Source organism: Erpetoichthys calabaricus, chromosome 4 (genome assembly GCF_900747795.2).
Source record: "Erpetoichthys calabaricus chromosome 4, fErpCal1.3, whole genome shotgun sequence".
NCBI classification, from domain to species: Eukaryota; Metazoa; Chordata; class Cladistia; order Polypteriformes; family Polypteridae; genus Erpetoichthys; species Erpetoichthys calabaricus.
The window spans coordinates 270187820-270203857 of record NC_041397.2 but is presented as its reverse complement, the minus strand read 5'-3'; the positions used below and the strand labels follow the sequence as shown (position 1 = coordinate 270203857).

Sequence of the window (16038 nt, the reverse complement as noted above, 5' to 3'; positions counted from 1 at the left end):
CAGGTTAGACATTGTGTTAGCGAATCAAGAGATTTGGGGTCATCAGGTGCTATTGATAAATACAGCTGTGTGTCATCAGCATAGCTGTGGTAGCTCACGTTATGTCCCGAGATAATCTGACCTAATGGAAGCATGTAGATGGAGAAGAGCAGCGGACCCAGGATAGAGCCTTGTGGAACACCATATAGAATATCATGTGTCTTTGAGTTATAATTACCACAACTAACAAAGAATTTTCTCCCTGCCAGGTAGGATTCAAACCAGTTTAAGACACTGCCAGAGAGGCCCACCCATTGACTAAGGCGATTCTTAAGAATATTATGATCAATAGTGTCAAATGCGGCACTCAAATCTAAGAGGATGAGAACAGATAAATGGCCTCTGTCTGCATTTACCCGCAAGTCATTTACTACTTTAACGAGTGCAGTTTCTGTGCTGTGATTTGTTCTAAAACCTGACTGAAATTTATCAAGAATAGCATGTTTATTGAGGTGCTCATTTAACTGCATAATGACTGCCTTCTCTAGAATTTTACTTAAGAAAGGCAGGTTAGAGATGGGTCTATAATTTTCAAGAGCAGAGGGGTCGAGATTATTTTTCTTAAGTAGGGGTTTAACTACCGCAGTCTTAAGACAGTCTGGGAAGACCCCCGTATCTAATGACGAATTTACTATGTCAAGAACATTATCAATAAGCACACCCGATACTTCTTTGAAAAAATTTGTTGGTATTGGGTCAAGGGCACAGGTGGATGGTTTCATTTGAGAAATTATTTTATGTAAATCAGGTAAATCTATCCTAGTGAAAGACTCTAATTTATTTATTATGGAGTACTGGGGTTTCGGGGGATCCTTAGTGTTGGGGAGATATACTATGTTATTTCTAATATCATTAATTTTTTGATTGAAAAATACAGCGATAGCCTCACAGGTTTTACTGGAAGTACTTAGGAGGCATTCCTTTGAGTTACCTGGGTTTAACAGATGATCAATTGTCGAAAATAAGACTCTGGGATTACTAGCATTGTTATTTATAATCTTAGAGAAATAGCAGCGCCTCTCAAGACGGACTGTGTTATTGTATTCTGTTATTTTAACTTTTAATATCTCATAGTCAATAGTTAGTTTAGTCTTCCTCCATTTACGCTCAGCTCTACGGCATGTTCTCTTTAAATCAGACACTCTTTGGGTCTTCCAAGGTATAACAATGCTAGAAGATTTTTTAACTGTCTTTTCAGGTGCAACTATGTCAACAGCAGCCCTCACTTTAGTATTAAATCTTTCCACCTTACTATTTACATTCTCCTCGCTATTATAGTTGGCACTATAAACGGACTGATTGGTTAGAATGTTTGTAAGTTTTAAAGTTGCTGATGAGTCAAAGAAGCGTTTTTTAACAATATGCTTCTCATGAGTGTTTTCTATCATTATTTCTATATTAAAAAGTAGAAGAAAATGGTCTGAAAGACCCGTATCAATGACCTGCAATGCCGGGCATTGTCGTGCACCAGAAGGAACCCAGGACCCACTGCATCAGCATAGGGTCTGGCAATGGGTCCAAGGATTTCATTTCGATACCTAATGGCAGTCAAGGTGCCGTTGTCTAGCCTGTAGAGGTCTGTGTGTCCCTCCATGGATATGCCTCCCCAGACCATCATTGACCCCCCTCCAAACCAGTCATGCTGAATGATGTTACAGGTAGCATAACATTCTCCACGGCTTCTCTAGACCCTTTCACGTCCATCACATGTGCTCAGGGTGAAGCTGCTCTCATCTGTGAAAAGCACAGGGCGCCTGTGGTGGACCTTCCGATTCTAGTATTCTATGGCAACTGCCAATCGAACTCCACGGAGAAGGGCAGTGAGTACAAGGCCCACTATAGAACATCAGGCCCTCAGGCCACCCTCATGAAGTCTGTTTCTGATTGTTTGGTCAGAGACATTCACACTAGTGGCCTGCTGGAGGTCATTTTGTAGGGCTCTGGCAGTGCTCATCCTGTTCCTCCTTGCCCAAAGGAGAAGATATCAGTCCTGCTGATGGGTTAAGGACCTTCTACGGCCCTGTCCAGCTCTCCTATAGTAACTGCCTGTCTCCTGGAATCTCCTCCATGCCCTTGAGACTGTGCTGGGAGACACAGCAAACCTTCTGGCAACGGCACGTATTGATGTGCCATCCTGGAGAAGTTGGATAACCTGTGCAACCTCTGTAATGTCCAGGAATCGCCTCATCCTGCCAGTAGTGTCACTGACTGTAGCCAAGTACAAAACTAGTTTAAAAAAAAAAAAAAAGTCAGAAAAGATGAGGAGAGAAAAATGTCAGTGGCCTCCACCTGTTAATCCATTCCTGTTTTGGGGGTCATCTTATTGTTGCCCTTCTAGTGCACCTGTTGTTAATTTCATTAACACCAAAGCAGCTGAAACTGATTAACAACCCCCTCTGCTACTTAACTGAACAGATCAATAGCCCAGAGGTTTCATTGACTTGATGTTATACTCGTATTAAAAAGTGTTCTTTTAATTTTTTTGAGCACTGTGTATTTTTCAGCTCAGTTAGCTTCTTCACCTGGCATGAACAGACCTAATCTGTGAAGCAATTATTTTGAGATGGAGTCAACCCTTTTCCTGTGTGAACTGATTAGATAAAGAAGTGGGGCATGGTTTAGTTAAATATAAATGCTAAAAGGCCTCAAAGTGTGAATGTTTAACTTCTACAGTATATTTAAGCAAGTTGTATGTATATACAGTATTGTATCACAATGTTTAAATACTGTAGATGTTGGTCTAAGAGGTCAATATTTCCTGCAAGAGGCTTGAATGGTAGAAAATGTGCAATTGGAGCTTGTGAAACTTTAATCTCTGTAACACCCCCCCTTCATTTCTGTTGTTGTTTTGGTTTTGTTTTCTTGGTGCTAAACCAATCCATTATTAACTGCTCCTGCATTTGACACAAATCTAAAGTGTTTACAGTCACCAAATACAGAAACTTGATGTTTTACTTTCATGGTCAGAATAAATAGAAAAAGCTTACGTTGTGCATTAATCACAGTAGTTTAATTGTCAAATAATTTAATTTTGGAGTAAATCTTCCATCTTTTTTCAAAGCATATTATTTGGAAATGCACAGTTTACTAAATGCTGCATGTTCTTTTTTTTTCATTTATTACCTGTCACCTGGCTATATACAAATTTAAAATAATGATTGGCTCGTTTGCTGTGTATTTTACTCCCAGGGCTGCTGATGCTGTTGTCAAAGGACATGCAGAATCCATCGTTGCATACCATATGCAGAACATCTCTAACAGTAAACCTGACAAAAGTCATGCACCTGTGGTGAGTACAAAATAGATACTGTACACCTGTCTCCCCCTCCAACTGATAACGTACTGTAAAGTCACATATCTGTGCTAGATCATATACCACAAGGCTATTGGTTCATTTGAAGCCACTGACCTTTTGTGTTATGCTGAATATGTTATGTTGCTTGATGTGCACATTCTTCAGCTGTAAACATGCACACAGCTGTTAACTACACTTGAGATTTCTGAGCTTCTTTAAATAAGTGTCCAGTAAATAAATGTGTTGTAATGTACATGTTAACATCAGTAATTCAATTTTAGATTTGTATTATGCTACCATTTAGCTACCCTCTTTCAGCTCTTTTGTGGCCCATAAATTCCTCTGCAGACACTGTACAAAATAATGATACACATATGTCTTCTGTAACAATAAATGCATGTATGATTTTATTTTTATTCTAGAACAATCAAGTAGCACCTGTACGAAATGAGCCGAAGCCCTTGCAGCAACCACCTCCTCCTCCTCCTCCTCCACCCCCCCAGCAGGCATCATCGCATCCGCCTGAACAGAATCACCAACAAACATCCAAAGTGCAACCTAGCCAACAACCTCACCAGCCTCAGCAGCAATCGGGGTCTAAATCTGGAAATCTTCCTCAGGATAGTGTGGGTGGAATTGATAATAAAAGTCTGCCAAGCAGTAGCCCCAGGGATTCTACACCCCATGATGGGCCTAATCCTAATGGCACCACTGGTAGCCAGTCAACTACAGGACCCCAAACTGGCTTTTCATCAGTGGAGATAAAAGGTGATTCAAAAGTAACCCCACAGCAGCACCACCAGCAGCTAGCTAATGAAATTATGTCCAGTATGGAAGATAACCCAGAGGGACTTTCTCAAGAGCAACTTGAACACCGGGAACGATCATTGCAGACTTTGAGAGATATTCAGCGCATGCTTTTTCCAGATGAGAAAGATTTTGCTTTGAAGGATCTTTCAGCTATGAGTCAAGGTGCTGCTGGAGCAGGACCTCAGAATGCAAGCATGATGGAAGGTCTACCTAAAAAGCCCGATCAGGGACCACTTCAGGCTATGATAGCACAGTCCCAAAACCTTGGCAAGCCACCTGGTCCAAGGCCTGAAGGGCCTCCATTTGTGCAGCCTAGCCATCGAGATATGCCTTTCTCACCTGATGAACTTGGACCTCCACCTGGACCACCAATGAACTCCCAACAAGGCCCTGATCACTCTGACCATATGACACCAGAGCAGATGGCTTGGTTGAAGTTACAGCAGGAATTCTATGAAGAAAAGAAGAGGAAGCAGGAACAAGTTCAGCATAGGCCGATGCCTGACATGATGCTTCATCAACATGGCCCAAGGGGTATGATAAGGGGGCCACCACCCCCTTACCAGATGAATCCTGGTGAAGTCTGGGGACCAGGAGGTCCTGAACCCTTTGGTGATCAGATGAATTTGCCCCCAAGAGGCATGCCACCCCACTCAATGCAGAGAATGCCAAGTTTTCCTGGTATGTTAAATCCAGACATTGATGGTGGACCTAATCCCATGCCAAGGCCAGGAATGAACTGGACAGAAGACATGCCAAAGATGGGAGAAGGTCGAGGATTCCCTCCAGGTCAGGCAGTTATAGGTGGTCCTGGAGGCCGTGTTGAGCGATTTCCTAACCCACAAGCAACGCAAGAAGGCCTTTTCCAGCAACAAATGGCAGAAAAACAGCAACTTGGCATTCCTCCAGGAATGGGCATGGACAATGTGCGTGGGCCACCCATGGATATTAATCGCATTATAACCAACCAAAGGCCATTGGACCCTGGTAGTAACAATGGTGGTGGCATCATGTTCCCAAGAATGACTGGGGATGGTCCTATGAGTCCTTCCAGGATGGAGTATGTCAAGGGCCCTGGTAGGGATGTGGAATTTGCAATAGGTCCTGGAGGTATGAACATGAAGGTAGAGATGAATCTTAATGTTAATATGAGCTCAAACCAACAGATGGTAGGTCCTAAGATGCGAGAACCACCCATGAACATGAGCCCGGAGGATGTCATGAAAATGCGCTCAAGTGCAGGTCCACCTGAAAGTATGGGACCCCAACAAAAAATGCTTCAAACCCATCAGTTCCCTGACCAGTCCCAACCACAGGAATTCCTCATGGGACCTAACCGCCAGTTTCCTGGAATGCCCCAAGGCCCAAACAGTTCAAGAGGCCCCCGTGGTGAACAATCATTTGTGCCTGAGCACAGGACTAACATGAGTAATAATTCTCGACTTGGTCACATGCCATCACAGCCTCTAAATCAGCCCCCTAACTCTGGAAATCTGAATGCAGGCCCCCCGCCCAACCAGAGAAATTTGGGGCGCAAGCCTTCAGACCTTAGTGTTTCTGCTGGACAAGTCAATTCTCCCAGTGTTAATCCTTTGAAATCTCCGACATTAAGGCAAGTTCAGTCCCCAATGTTGGGATCTCCTTCTACAAACCTTAAGTCGCCCCAGACACCTTCCCAGCTGGCCGGGATGCTGTCTGGTCCAGCGGCAGCTGCTGCAGCTGCTGCAGCAGCGGCTTCCATCAAGTCCCCACCTGTTATGGGCTCGGCTGCAGCTTCTCCTGTCCACCTTAAGTCGCCCTCGCTCTCTGCACCTTCACCCAGCTGGACTTCTTCTCCCAAACCGCCAATGCAGAGTCCTGGGATTCCCCAGAATAGTAAACCTTCACTTAGCATGACTTCACCAAACGTAATGGGAAATGTGGAGCAAGGTAAGAAAATGAAAAGTTCTCTTAATCCTAATATCAACATCATCATTTTGGAATACAGCATGTGTGCAAGGTTTGCACCATTCTCTTTTTTTGTGTTTTCTTAGCAGTTTAAAATGATGTAGTAAAGCAAAAGTTAGTTTGAAAAGTTCATTTCTCAGTTTCCAGTTTTCACTGACACTGTACAACTCCAAAAGTATAATGTTTATTGTGTTGAATGACTTATATGTTTTGAAAAGTTAAAATATGTTTATATAATTCTGTCTATACCTGATACAGATGACTTAATATGGTACGTGTGCATCTGAAGATAATTTTTATGAAACAGGAATGGGTTGGTATTCATAACAACTTTTTCATGTTCTAGTAAGATCTTGAACTAGAGCAAGGCAGAGAAGATGGAAAACTGATAAACATTAAACAATCTAGAAAGCAAAATGACAACAGTCCTTCACTCTTAATTTTAAAACTGCAAAATAATCGTTTACCTTCATCATAATTTTGATTATTCATTTGTAATTCCTCATACTATCAAATTCATGAAGTATTCAGACCACTTCCCTTTTTCATATTGTGTTATGTTGCAACCTTGTGCTAAAATCTTTAATTTTCCCTTCATATCAAGAATGAAAAGCAAAAACAGGATTTTAGAAATTTCTGCAAATTTCCTTAGTACATAGTTGAAGTATGTTTGGCAACGATGACAGCCTGGTGTTTGACGTAACAAGCTTCACACATCTGGATTTGGGTATTTTTCCATGATTCTTCTTTGTAGATCCTCTCAGGCTCTGTTATGTTGCATGGATATCATTGGCAGACATCTATTTTCAGGTCTTTCCAGAGATGTTCGATTTAATTTCAACTCTGGGCTCAGGCTGGGCAACTCCATGTACATTCTCAGAGTTGTCCATAAGCCACTTCTGTATTGTATTAGCTGTGTGCTTAGTCAATGTACTATTGGAAGGTGGACCTTCTGTCCAAGTCCCAAAATGCTTTGGAGCAGGTTCCAGATTTCACTGTACTTTTCTCTTTTCAGCCCTCATCCCTTTCTAGTCTCCCAATCCCAGCAGCTGAAAACCAACCCCACAGCATGATGCTGTGACCACCAAGTTTCCCCACTGGAATATTATTGCATAGGCGATGAATGGTGCCTGGTTTCCTCCAGATATGACACTAATCTTGGTTTCATAAAAGGAGACGGACTTTCTTCTGACAGTCCAAGAGTCCTTTAAGTGTATTTTTTTTTTGTTGTTGTTTTTTCAAACTCCATTTGGGCATCCATGTGTCTTTTACTGAGGAGAGGCTTCTTTCAGACCACTCTGTCATAAAGCCTAGATTAGTGGAGAGTTGCAGTGATGGTCGTCTTTCTGGAAGTTTCTCCCATCTCCACACAGGATAGCTAGTGCTAAGCCACTCTTACCATGGCCGTTCTCTCGCAAAGGCTCATTCTGGCTGGATGTCCAGCCTAGGATAAATCATGGTTATTCCGAACTTATCCCCCTGCAACCTTCCCTAGATCTGTGCCTTGACGCAATCCTGTGTGTCAGCACTGCGGGAAATTCCTATGATCTCATGGCTTGTTTTTTTTTTTTTTTTTATTTTTTTTGCTCTGATATACATTATCAACTATGGGAACTTCTGTAGATAGGTGTGCGCCTTTCGTATTCATCTCCAATCAAATCAATTGACCAAACAAGGTGTGGAAACATCTCAACATTGATCAATACAATAGGATGCACCTGAACCAAATTTTAAAAGTCCTAGTAAATCGTCTGAAGACTCGTGTCTTCTTCTTTCGGCTGCTCCTGTTAGGGGTTGCCACAGCAGATCATCTTCTTCTATATCTTTGTCCTCTGCATCTTGTTCTGTTACACCCATCACCTGCATGTCCTCTCTCACCATCCATCCATAAACCTTCTATTAGACCTTCCTCTTTTTGTCTTGCCTGGCAGCTTTATCCTTAACATCCTTCTCCCAATATACCCAGCATCTCTACTCTGCACATGTCCAAACCAGCACAATCTCAGCAGCCTCTCTGACTTGAGCTGACCCTCTAATGTACTCATTTCTAATCCTATCCATCCTCGTCACACCCAATGCAAATCTTAGCATCTTTAACTCTGCTACCTCCAGCTCTGTCTCCTGCTTTCTGGTCAGTGCCACCGTCTCCAACCCATATAACATAGCTGGTCTCATTACTACTTTCACTCTTGCTGATACCCGTCTGTCACAAATCACTCCTGACACTCTTCTCCACCCTGCCTGTACTCTCCTTTTCACCTCTCTTCCACAATCCCCATTACTCTGTACTGTTGATCCCAAGTATTTAAACTCATCCACCTTCGCCAACTCTACTCCCTGCATCCTCACCATTCCACTGACCTCTTTCTCATTTACACACATGTATTCTGTCTTGTTCCTACTGACCTTCATTCCTCTCCTCTCTAGAGCATATCTCCACCTCTCCAGGGTCTCCTCAACCTGCTCCCTACTATCGCTACAGATCACAATGTCATCAGCAAACATCATAGACCATGGGGACTCCTGTCTAATCTCATTTGTCAACCTGTCCATCACCATTGGAAATAAGAAAGGGCTCGGAGCCAATCCCTGATGTAATCCCACCTCCAACTTAAATGCATCCGTCACTCCTACCGCAGACCTCACCACTGTCACACTTGCCTCGTACATATCCTGTACAACTCTTACTTACTTCTCTGCCACTCCCGAGTTCCTCATACAATACCACAGCTCCTCTCGAGGCACCCTGTCATATGCTTTCTCCAGGTCCATAAAGACGCAATGCAACTCCTTCTGGCCTTTTCTATACTTCTCCATCAACATCCTCAGAGCAAACATTGCATCTGTGGTGCACTTTCTTGGCATGAAACCATACTGCTGCTCACTAATCATCACCTCACTTCTTAACCTAGCTTCCACTACTCTTTCCCATAACTTCATGCTGTGGCTCATCAATTTTATTCCCCTGTAGTTACTACAGTCCTGCATATCCCCCTTATTCTTAAATATCAGCACCAGTACACTTTTTCTCCACTCCTCAGGCGTCCTCTCACTTTCCAAGATTCCATTAAACAATCTGGTTAAAAACTCCACTGCCATCTCTCCTAAACACCTCCATGCTTCCATAGGTATGTCATCTGGACCAACAGCCTTTCCATTTTTCATCCTCTTCGTAGCTGTCCTTATTTCCTCCTTGCTAATCCGTTGCACTTCCTGATTCACTTTCTCCACATCATCCAGCCTCTTCTCTCTCTCATTCTATTCATTCATCAACCTCTCAAAGTACTCTTTCCATCTGCTCAACACACTCTCCTTGCTTGTGAGTACGTTTCCATCTTTATCCTTTACCACCCTAACCTGCTGCACATCTTTCCCAGCTCGGTCCCTCTGTCTAGCCAATCGGTACAGGTCCTTTTCTCCCTCCTTAGTGTCCAACCTCTCATACAACTCATCATACGCCTTTTCTTTAGCCTTCACCACCTCTCTCTTCACCTTCCATCTTATCTCCTTGTACACTTGTCTACTTTCTGCATCTCTGACTATCCCATTTCTTCTTTGCCATCCTCTTCCTCTGTATACTCTCCTGTATTTCCTCAATCCACCACCAGGTTTCCTTTTCCTCCGTTCTCTTTCCAGATGTCACGCCAAACACCCTTCTTGCTGTCACCCTTACTACTTCTGCTGTAGTTTCCCAGCTGTCTGGTAACTCCTTCATTGCCACCAAGTGCCTATTTCACCTCCTCCCTAAACTTAACCTTGCAGTCTTCCTTTTTCAACTTCCACCATTTGATCCTTGGCTCTGCCCTCACTTTCTTCCTCTTCTTGGTCTCCGTCATCCTACAGACCACCATCCTATGCAGCTTAACTACACTTTCCCCTGCCACCACTTTGCAATCTTCAATATCTTTCAGATCATCTCTTCCGCATAGGATGTAATCTACCTGTGTGCATCTTCCGCCACTCTTGTACGTAACCCTATGTTCCTCCCTATTCTTAAAATACGTATTCACCACAGCCATGTCCATCCTTTTAGCAAAATCCACTATCCTCTGATCTCTCCTCTTCTCCTCCTCTCATTCCTCTCCTTGACACCATACCTACACATCACCTCCTCGTCTCCACTGTTCCCTTCACCAACATGCCCATTGAAATCCATTTCAATCACCACTTTCTGTCCCTTGGGTACACTGTTCATCACTTCATCTAACACACTCCAGAAATCTTCTTTCTCATCCATCGCACACCCAACTTGCGGTGCATATATACTAACAACATTCATCATCACACCTCCAATTTCCAGCTTCATAATCATTACTCTGCCTGACACTCTTTTCATCTCCAAAACACTCGACATACTGTTCCTTCAGAATAACTTCTACCCCATTTCTCCTCCCACCCACACCATGATAGAACAATATCTGCTAACTCTCTCCCCTTACCAGTCATACTGCCAACATTCAAAGTTTTTTTTTTTTTTTTTTTAAATACATTTGCAAAAATAGGTAAATCCTGTTTTCACTTTGTCATTCTGTGGTGTTGAGTGTTGATGAGGGGAAAAAATAATGATTTTAACAAACGGCTGCAACGTAACAAAGTGAAACAAGTCTATACTGTGTCCACATTAAAACTTCAAGAATTTCTTCTGAAAGCATGATATACTATTTTAAAGGTGATAACAAGTGTACATTTTCTGTTTTTGCTACCTTAACATTATTTACATGGTTTTGATTTTGAAGAGGTAATAACTTTTCCTAAAAAGATAAGTTTTTCTGTTAAAGGTACAGCACAGAAGAATTCCAAGACCACATATCAGATACAAAGGCTGCAATTGTAATAAAATGGTGACTTAATTCCCATCAGTTTAGAGACTGAAAAGTCTGCCTGTACAGTCAAAACTGAAGCTAATCATGGAGTTGTCATCGGTCCATCCATCCATTTTCTAACCTGGTTATCCAGTTCAGGGTTGTGGTGAGCATGTTAACCATGAACACACTCATGAAACCCCAACTGTGCAGGATTCCAGTCCATTGCCTGGCACATCTACTTCTTCACCTGATCAAATACACTTTAATTTTCAGCAGAGGCAAAATTAACAAATTTTCTGTGTAGTTTTTTTTACTTTAAAAATCAATATGCCTGCTTGAGCACACTTTGTCACTGTCTTAAGCACTTGCCAAGGTTCTGTTTTTGCACTTACTAAGTGGGTGCCACAGATGATTACATTTAAAACAGTTAAAGCATAGAAACTATGTAATAAATATATACAGTTACTGTTTGTGTAGAGAGATTGATTTCTGTAGGATTTTCTGAGTGCATTGCCAAAGTCCACCATGTCACAGCCATTTGAAGGCAGGATTGGATTTGTGTCTGGCAGTTTAAAAAAAAACAAAACACATTTCAACAAAATACAAGTGATATGTAAGTACAGTGAGAACTGATGCTGCCTTCTGGTGCTTAGCAGAGAAGCACAGCACTTACTGCACAAGTCACCTCTTTTGCTGGAATTAACAAGCTAGCTTTGACTAATTTGTTTGGACATAGAGCGCACTAGGATAGAATTAGTTATCTTCTGGAATTATTAGTCCTTCAAAAAAGTTTAGAATATTAAATGATTATTGGACTTTAATTGAACAAACTAACCCTGGTGTCATGGTGATTCTGGCAGTCTCCCAGCTGCCGTCTACTGTTCTCTCTTCTCATACATTTGCCAGAACATTGTACAGTGGTCCCACCTATGAAACATACACCTGGATTCAAGTCAAAGGCAGGATTTGGATATGAGATGTCATGTTAGATCACAAAGTGTATTCTGCCTGTACTATAACTACAATTTTATTGTTTATCCAAAATGGTCACAGCGTTCATTCTGAGAGGGAAGGAGGCAATCTGTTTCTTCAAGGTTTTCTCAGACCTTTCTCACCATTTAAAAAATATTGAAGCAGTCATACATAGATCAATAATAATCTGTGATTGATATAAAAATATTTATATATTTATATATCCTAATATGAGGAGGGTTTTCATAATGGTTGGCTAAGAGGTACTTGATTTAAAATGAGTTTTATTCTTTTTAATAGATTTAAATCTTCTTCAGTGACAGGTTATCGGTACTTGTGCATCACATGGGAAAGCCACCCACCGAAACTATATGAAATATCATCTTGTGTAATATAATGTGAATTTAACCACCTGGTCTTTCAATGATGACCAAGTAGTGACCGGTTTAGTACCATTTATTGAAATAAGTAGCACTACATGATTTATAAAAGCCATTTAATCATTTCAGTAGACAGAAATCAGTGTGCCAGTCACATCCAAAAACTGAATAAAGCCAATATAATTTTCAAAAAGCTTAAAACATAATGCAGTGGAACCTCGGTTTGCGAGCATAATTCGTTCCGGAAACGTGCTCGTAGTCCAAAGCACTCGTATATCAAAGTGAATTTCCCCATAAGAAATATTGGAAACTCAGATGATTTGTTCCACAACCCAAAACTATTCCTATAAAAATGATTACTACAAAATATAAAGTAAAAATACATAAAACAAATTTAAACTGCACTTTACCTTTGAAAAGAATAATGGCTGGTGTGAGTGAGTTTCTAAACTCTTGTGGGATTGCACCCAACGGGACGACACGCGGAAGAGCGTCCCGAAGCAATCGCAGTCTCCCAGCACTGTAGTAGTTCGCCGTAAAAGCGAATCCAAAAAGATCGCGGACGTGCTATAAGCACCTGTCGTCGATGGGTGATACAAGGAACATTACAAATGCGCAGGGCCCTGCCTGACTGCTGTGTCTGTGTATAGGAGAGCGGCAGATCCCACTACAATAAATAACCGCGCTGTTGCGATTTCAAGCTGAATAAAGCTGGTGTTACTAAAGTACTGAGACACAGCTTTGTGTTTTAGGGTGCAAGACGGGGACTTGTACATCACAGCACACACACACAAACACAAACGAGCGCGCGCGAGCACACACACACACACAGTCACAATGCTAATGCTGCAGTAAACAGTATACGCTCGTACGGATGTTGACTATATGAGTGAGGCATGCCGACTCAGACGAAGAATAGGAGACAATTGCCCACAATCCTGCAGTGAGAGAGAGAGAGAAGAACCATCTTCTCAGTTGTGATCCCATGACGCTCAGCAGACAAAGTGTATACATACTACTCTAACTGCAAGACCTCGCTCGTTTATCAAGTCAAAATTTATTAAAAATGTTTGCTCGTCTTGCAAAACACTCGTAAACCAAGTTACTCGCAAACCGAGGTTCCACTGAATGTATTTTTCTTGACAAGCCATGTGAATTATTCAGTATTTATAAATGTGTAAAGGCGCTTTACTGCTCTAAATTAGGAGTAGTTGTAATTGCTGTGCATTTTTGTTATTAGTTAAAGCAGATTCAGAAGTAGAATACATTTTTTTGGAGGTTTTGTTTCTGAACTGTGTTACATTTATATGATATGTAAAGTAATACTACCTGCAACGCACCATAACCAAATTAGCAGAGAATTACTATAGACTTTGTTTCCAGAAGTTTATAGGAGCCATTCAAGTACCGACTATATAAAATAGGCTCAATCCTTTTTTTTTTTTTTTTTTTAAACCAAGCTTAACGTGAGGTGGTAGTAGCAGCAGTTTTTCTGGATCAACTGAGCTACGTCTGATGAGGTTTTTGTCACCAAGCTGCAGCTTTTTTTCTAGCCGCCATGTTTTGCCTTAAATCCTGAATAGAGAACACTAGATCACTTGTGTGCTTTTACTTCTAATTAGGACTGCCGCGTTTTTTTTTTTTTTAAGTAAAAACATAAAGCATCCAAAATCAAAATTAACATTGACATTCATAATCACTGACCTTGAAATAGTCAAATGATACCCCACAAGCTAATGTTTGAAATTTGTCATTTTTAAACTTCTGGAAGTGGATCGTTTTTTTGTGAAAAGAAGTAACTTTGACCCTTCATAGTCCATCAGGGGTGGACTCTTGGGTTCGGTTGGTTCTGATCACTTTTGTTAAAGACATCTTTTGGTTTACTCTTTATCATAAGGATGTAATTTCCTGCACAGGGTATGGTCCAAAAACGGGCAAAAGCTTAATAATTAAACATCATGACACATCACATTGTGTGGATTTTCTTGTACTGGTGAATTGAGGTACTGGATTAAGAGAGAAAAACTTGAAGTGATTTCAAAGCATTCATAAGTAATTCTTATAAACACAAAACATACAAATGATGAATTCAGGTACTTGTTTTTCCTCCTACAACTAGGAGCCATTTTACTGCCTGTGCTCTTCTCAGAGCTCCTGCTGTTAAGTGTAAATGTGTAGAATCCTTAGATGGCCTACTAATCATGAGGTTAGCCTCCAACATGCAAGTCAACGCAGATTATAACTTTTACTAACAGAGGCTTTTAACTGATTAGTCATTAACCAATGAATAATTTACATTTTTAATAAGCATAAGCTGTTTTTAAAAATTGATATTTGCTGTTTTTTTCCCCTCCAAAATCTTATAACTTACCTTACAAATACATATTTTTGTACTTTTTCAGTGAATGTGGATAGTTGTCAGGACAAGCAGGGAGTTGTCTTCTGTTGTGTCGATGTGCTTACAACTCATTTGAGAGGGTGTAGGAGCAATAGAAAATTAGATTTTTGGGAGCATAGTTTATCATTTTCCCTGGAACTTGGTGGTGTTTGGTAATGATATCAAGTTTCATTGGAATATATACAGTACATGGTGTATAGTATTGTCTACATAACATACAATCGGGTGGGGAAAAAAAGCCACTTCAGCTTATTGTGTTCAAAGTATTTCACTTTGAGACTGATCTCAACACGCACATTGCAGTCAGATTTTTATGCTGACAATTAAAACAAAACTGGACATTAGTTACACTTTATTAAAAAAATTACTAGTGGGTGATTAGAAATAAGAGTTTTATGTTTAAGTTTGTGAGAAGATACCTCTTCTAATCTGATCAAAAGATGTCTGTGAGACTTATTTAAATAAAGTTGCTTATTAGTTTACTAAGGTTTGCAGAGCTATTTCTGCGAATATGACTCCATCATTCCACAGTAAACCTAGAAAATTACAACAATGGAGCAAATTCAAGGCCAATTCTAGACAGTGCAGTAATGGGTATCCTGCTTCAGGTATCTATTTTCATGTAGCTCAGTGGTAACTTCTCACAGTTCATAAGACCAACAACAAAGGAATCTTTCTCAGAATATTTGAATGAACTCTGTCTTGACAGATACGGTGTGTCCAACAGGGATCTATAAACTCTGCAGATGATTCCAGCTCACTGTTGGGATAAGTACGGTGAAAAAGGAATTCTGCTTACAGTACCCCAATGGTTACAAAATAACAAGGGAAGCACAGTCACAGCACATTCATTATGTAATGTATGACATGTTCTACAAGGAAAATCCCACTGGAATTTTACAGGATAAATGCAATTAGAATTTTAACATTATAATTTTTAACTCACTCAATTTTTGATAGAAATCTTTGGAAATAGAAAGCTGTCTCTGTTTCTTCCGGCAGATCCCAGAAAATGCTCTTCTCGGTATTTCACTCTGGCGTAGCAGAAACACTAAGCATTACAGAATAGTTTTATACCATTTTATAGGAGGAATGGCTGCCTATCAAGTTGTCTTTGAAAAAGCTTGAAAGAGATGCCAAAGTAAAAACTGACCTCTTCACAATTATGGCATACTCTGGTGTATGTACTGATAGCATGTCAAGTGAGACTTTTCAGTTGATGGTGACTGTAATTGTTTTTCTGTCTAGTGTTTATGGAAAATTAAGTTCATATAGCTTTACACTTGTGAATATGTTTAAGATATATGCTTAGATGAGACAGGATCAGGGCAAGAAGCCACACTTTTGTTGGCCACGTTATACTGTCTTCCGTAGTCAACCTAAAGTCCAAAC

At 40.8% G+C, this 16038-nt stretch overlaps 1 protein-coding gene across 3 annotated transcripts in view; it reads left to right on the top strand.

The window, feature by feature from the left end:
- Positions 1-16038, top strand: part of bcl9 (BCL9 transcription coactivator) — a 554068-nt gene that overhangs the window by 521965 nt on the left and 16065 nt on the right. For all 3 annotated transcript variants that reach the window (XM_051926204.1, XM_028800792.2, XM_028800793.2), the window contains 2 exons: positions 3229-3328; positions 3757-6073. In XM_051926204.1, coding sequence (XP_051782164.1) covers positions 3229-3328; positions 3757-6073 — 2417 coding nt within the window. The remainder of the gene's footprint in view (positions 1-3228; positions 3329-3756; positions 6074-16038) is intronic.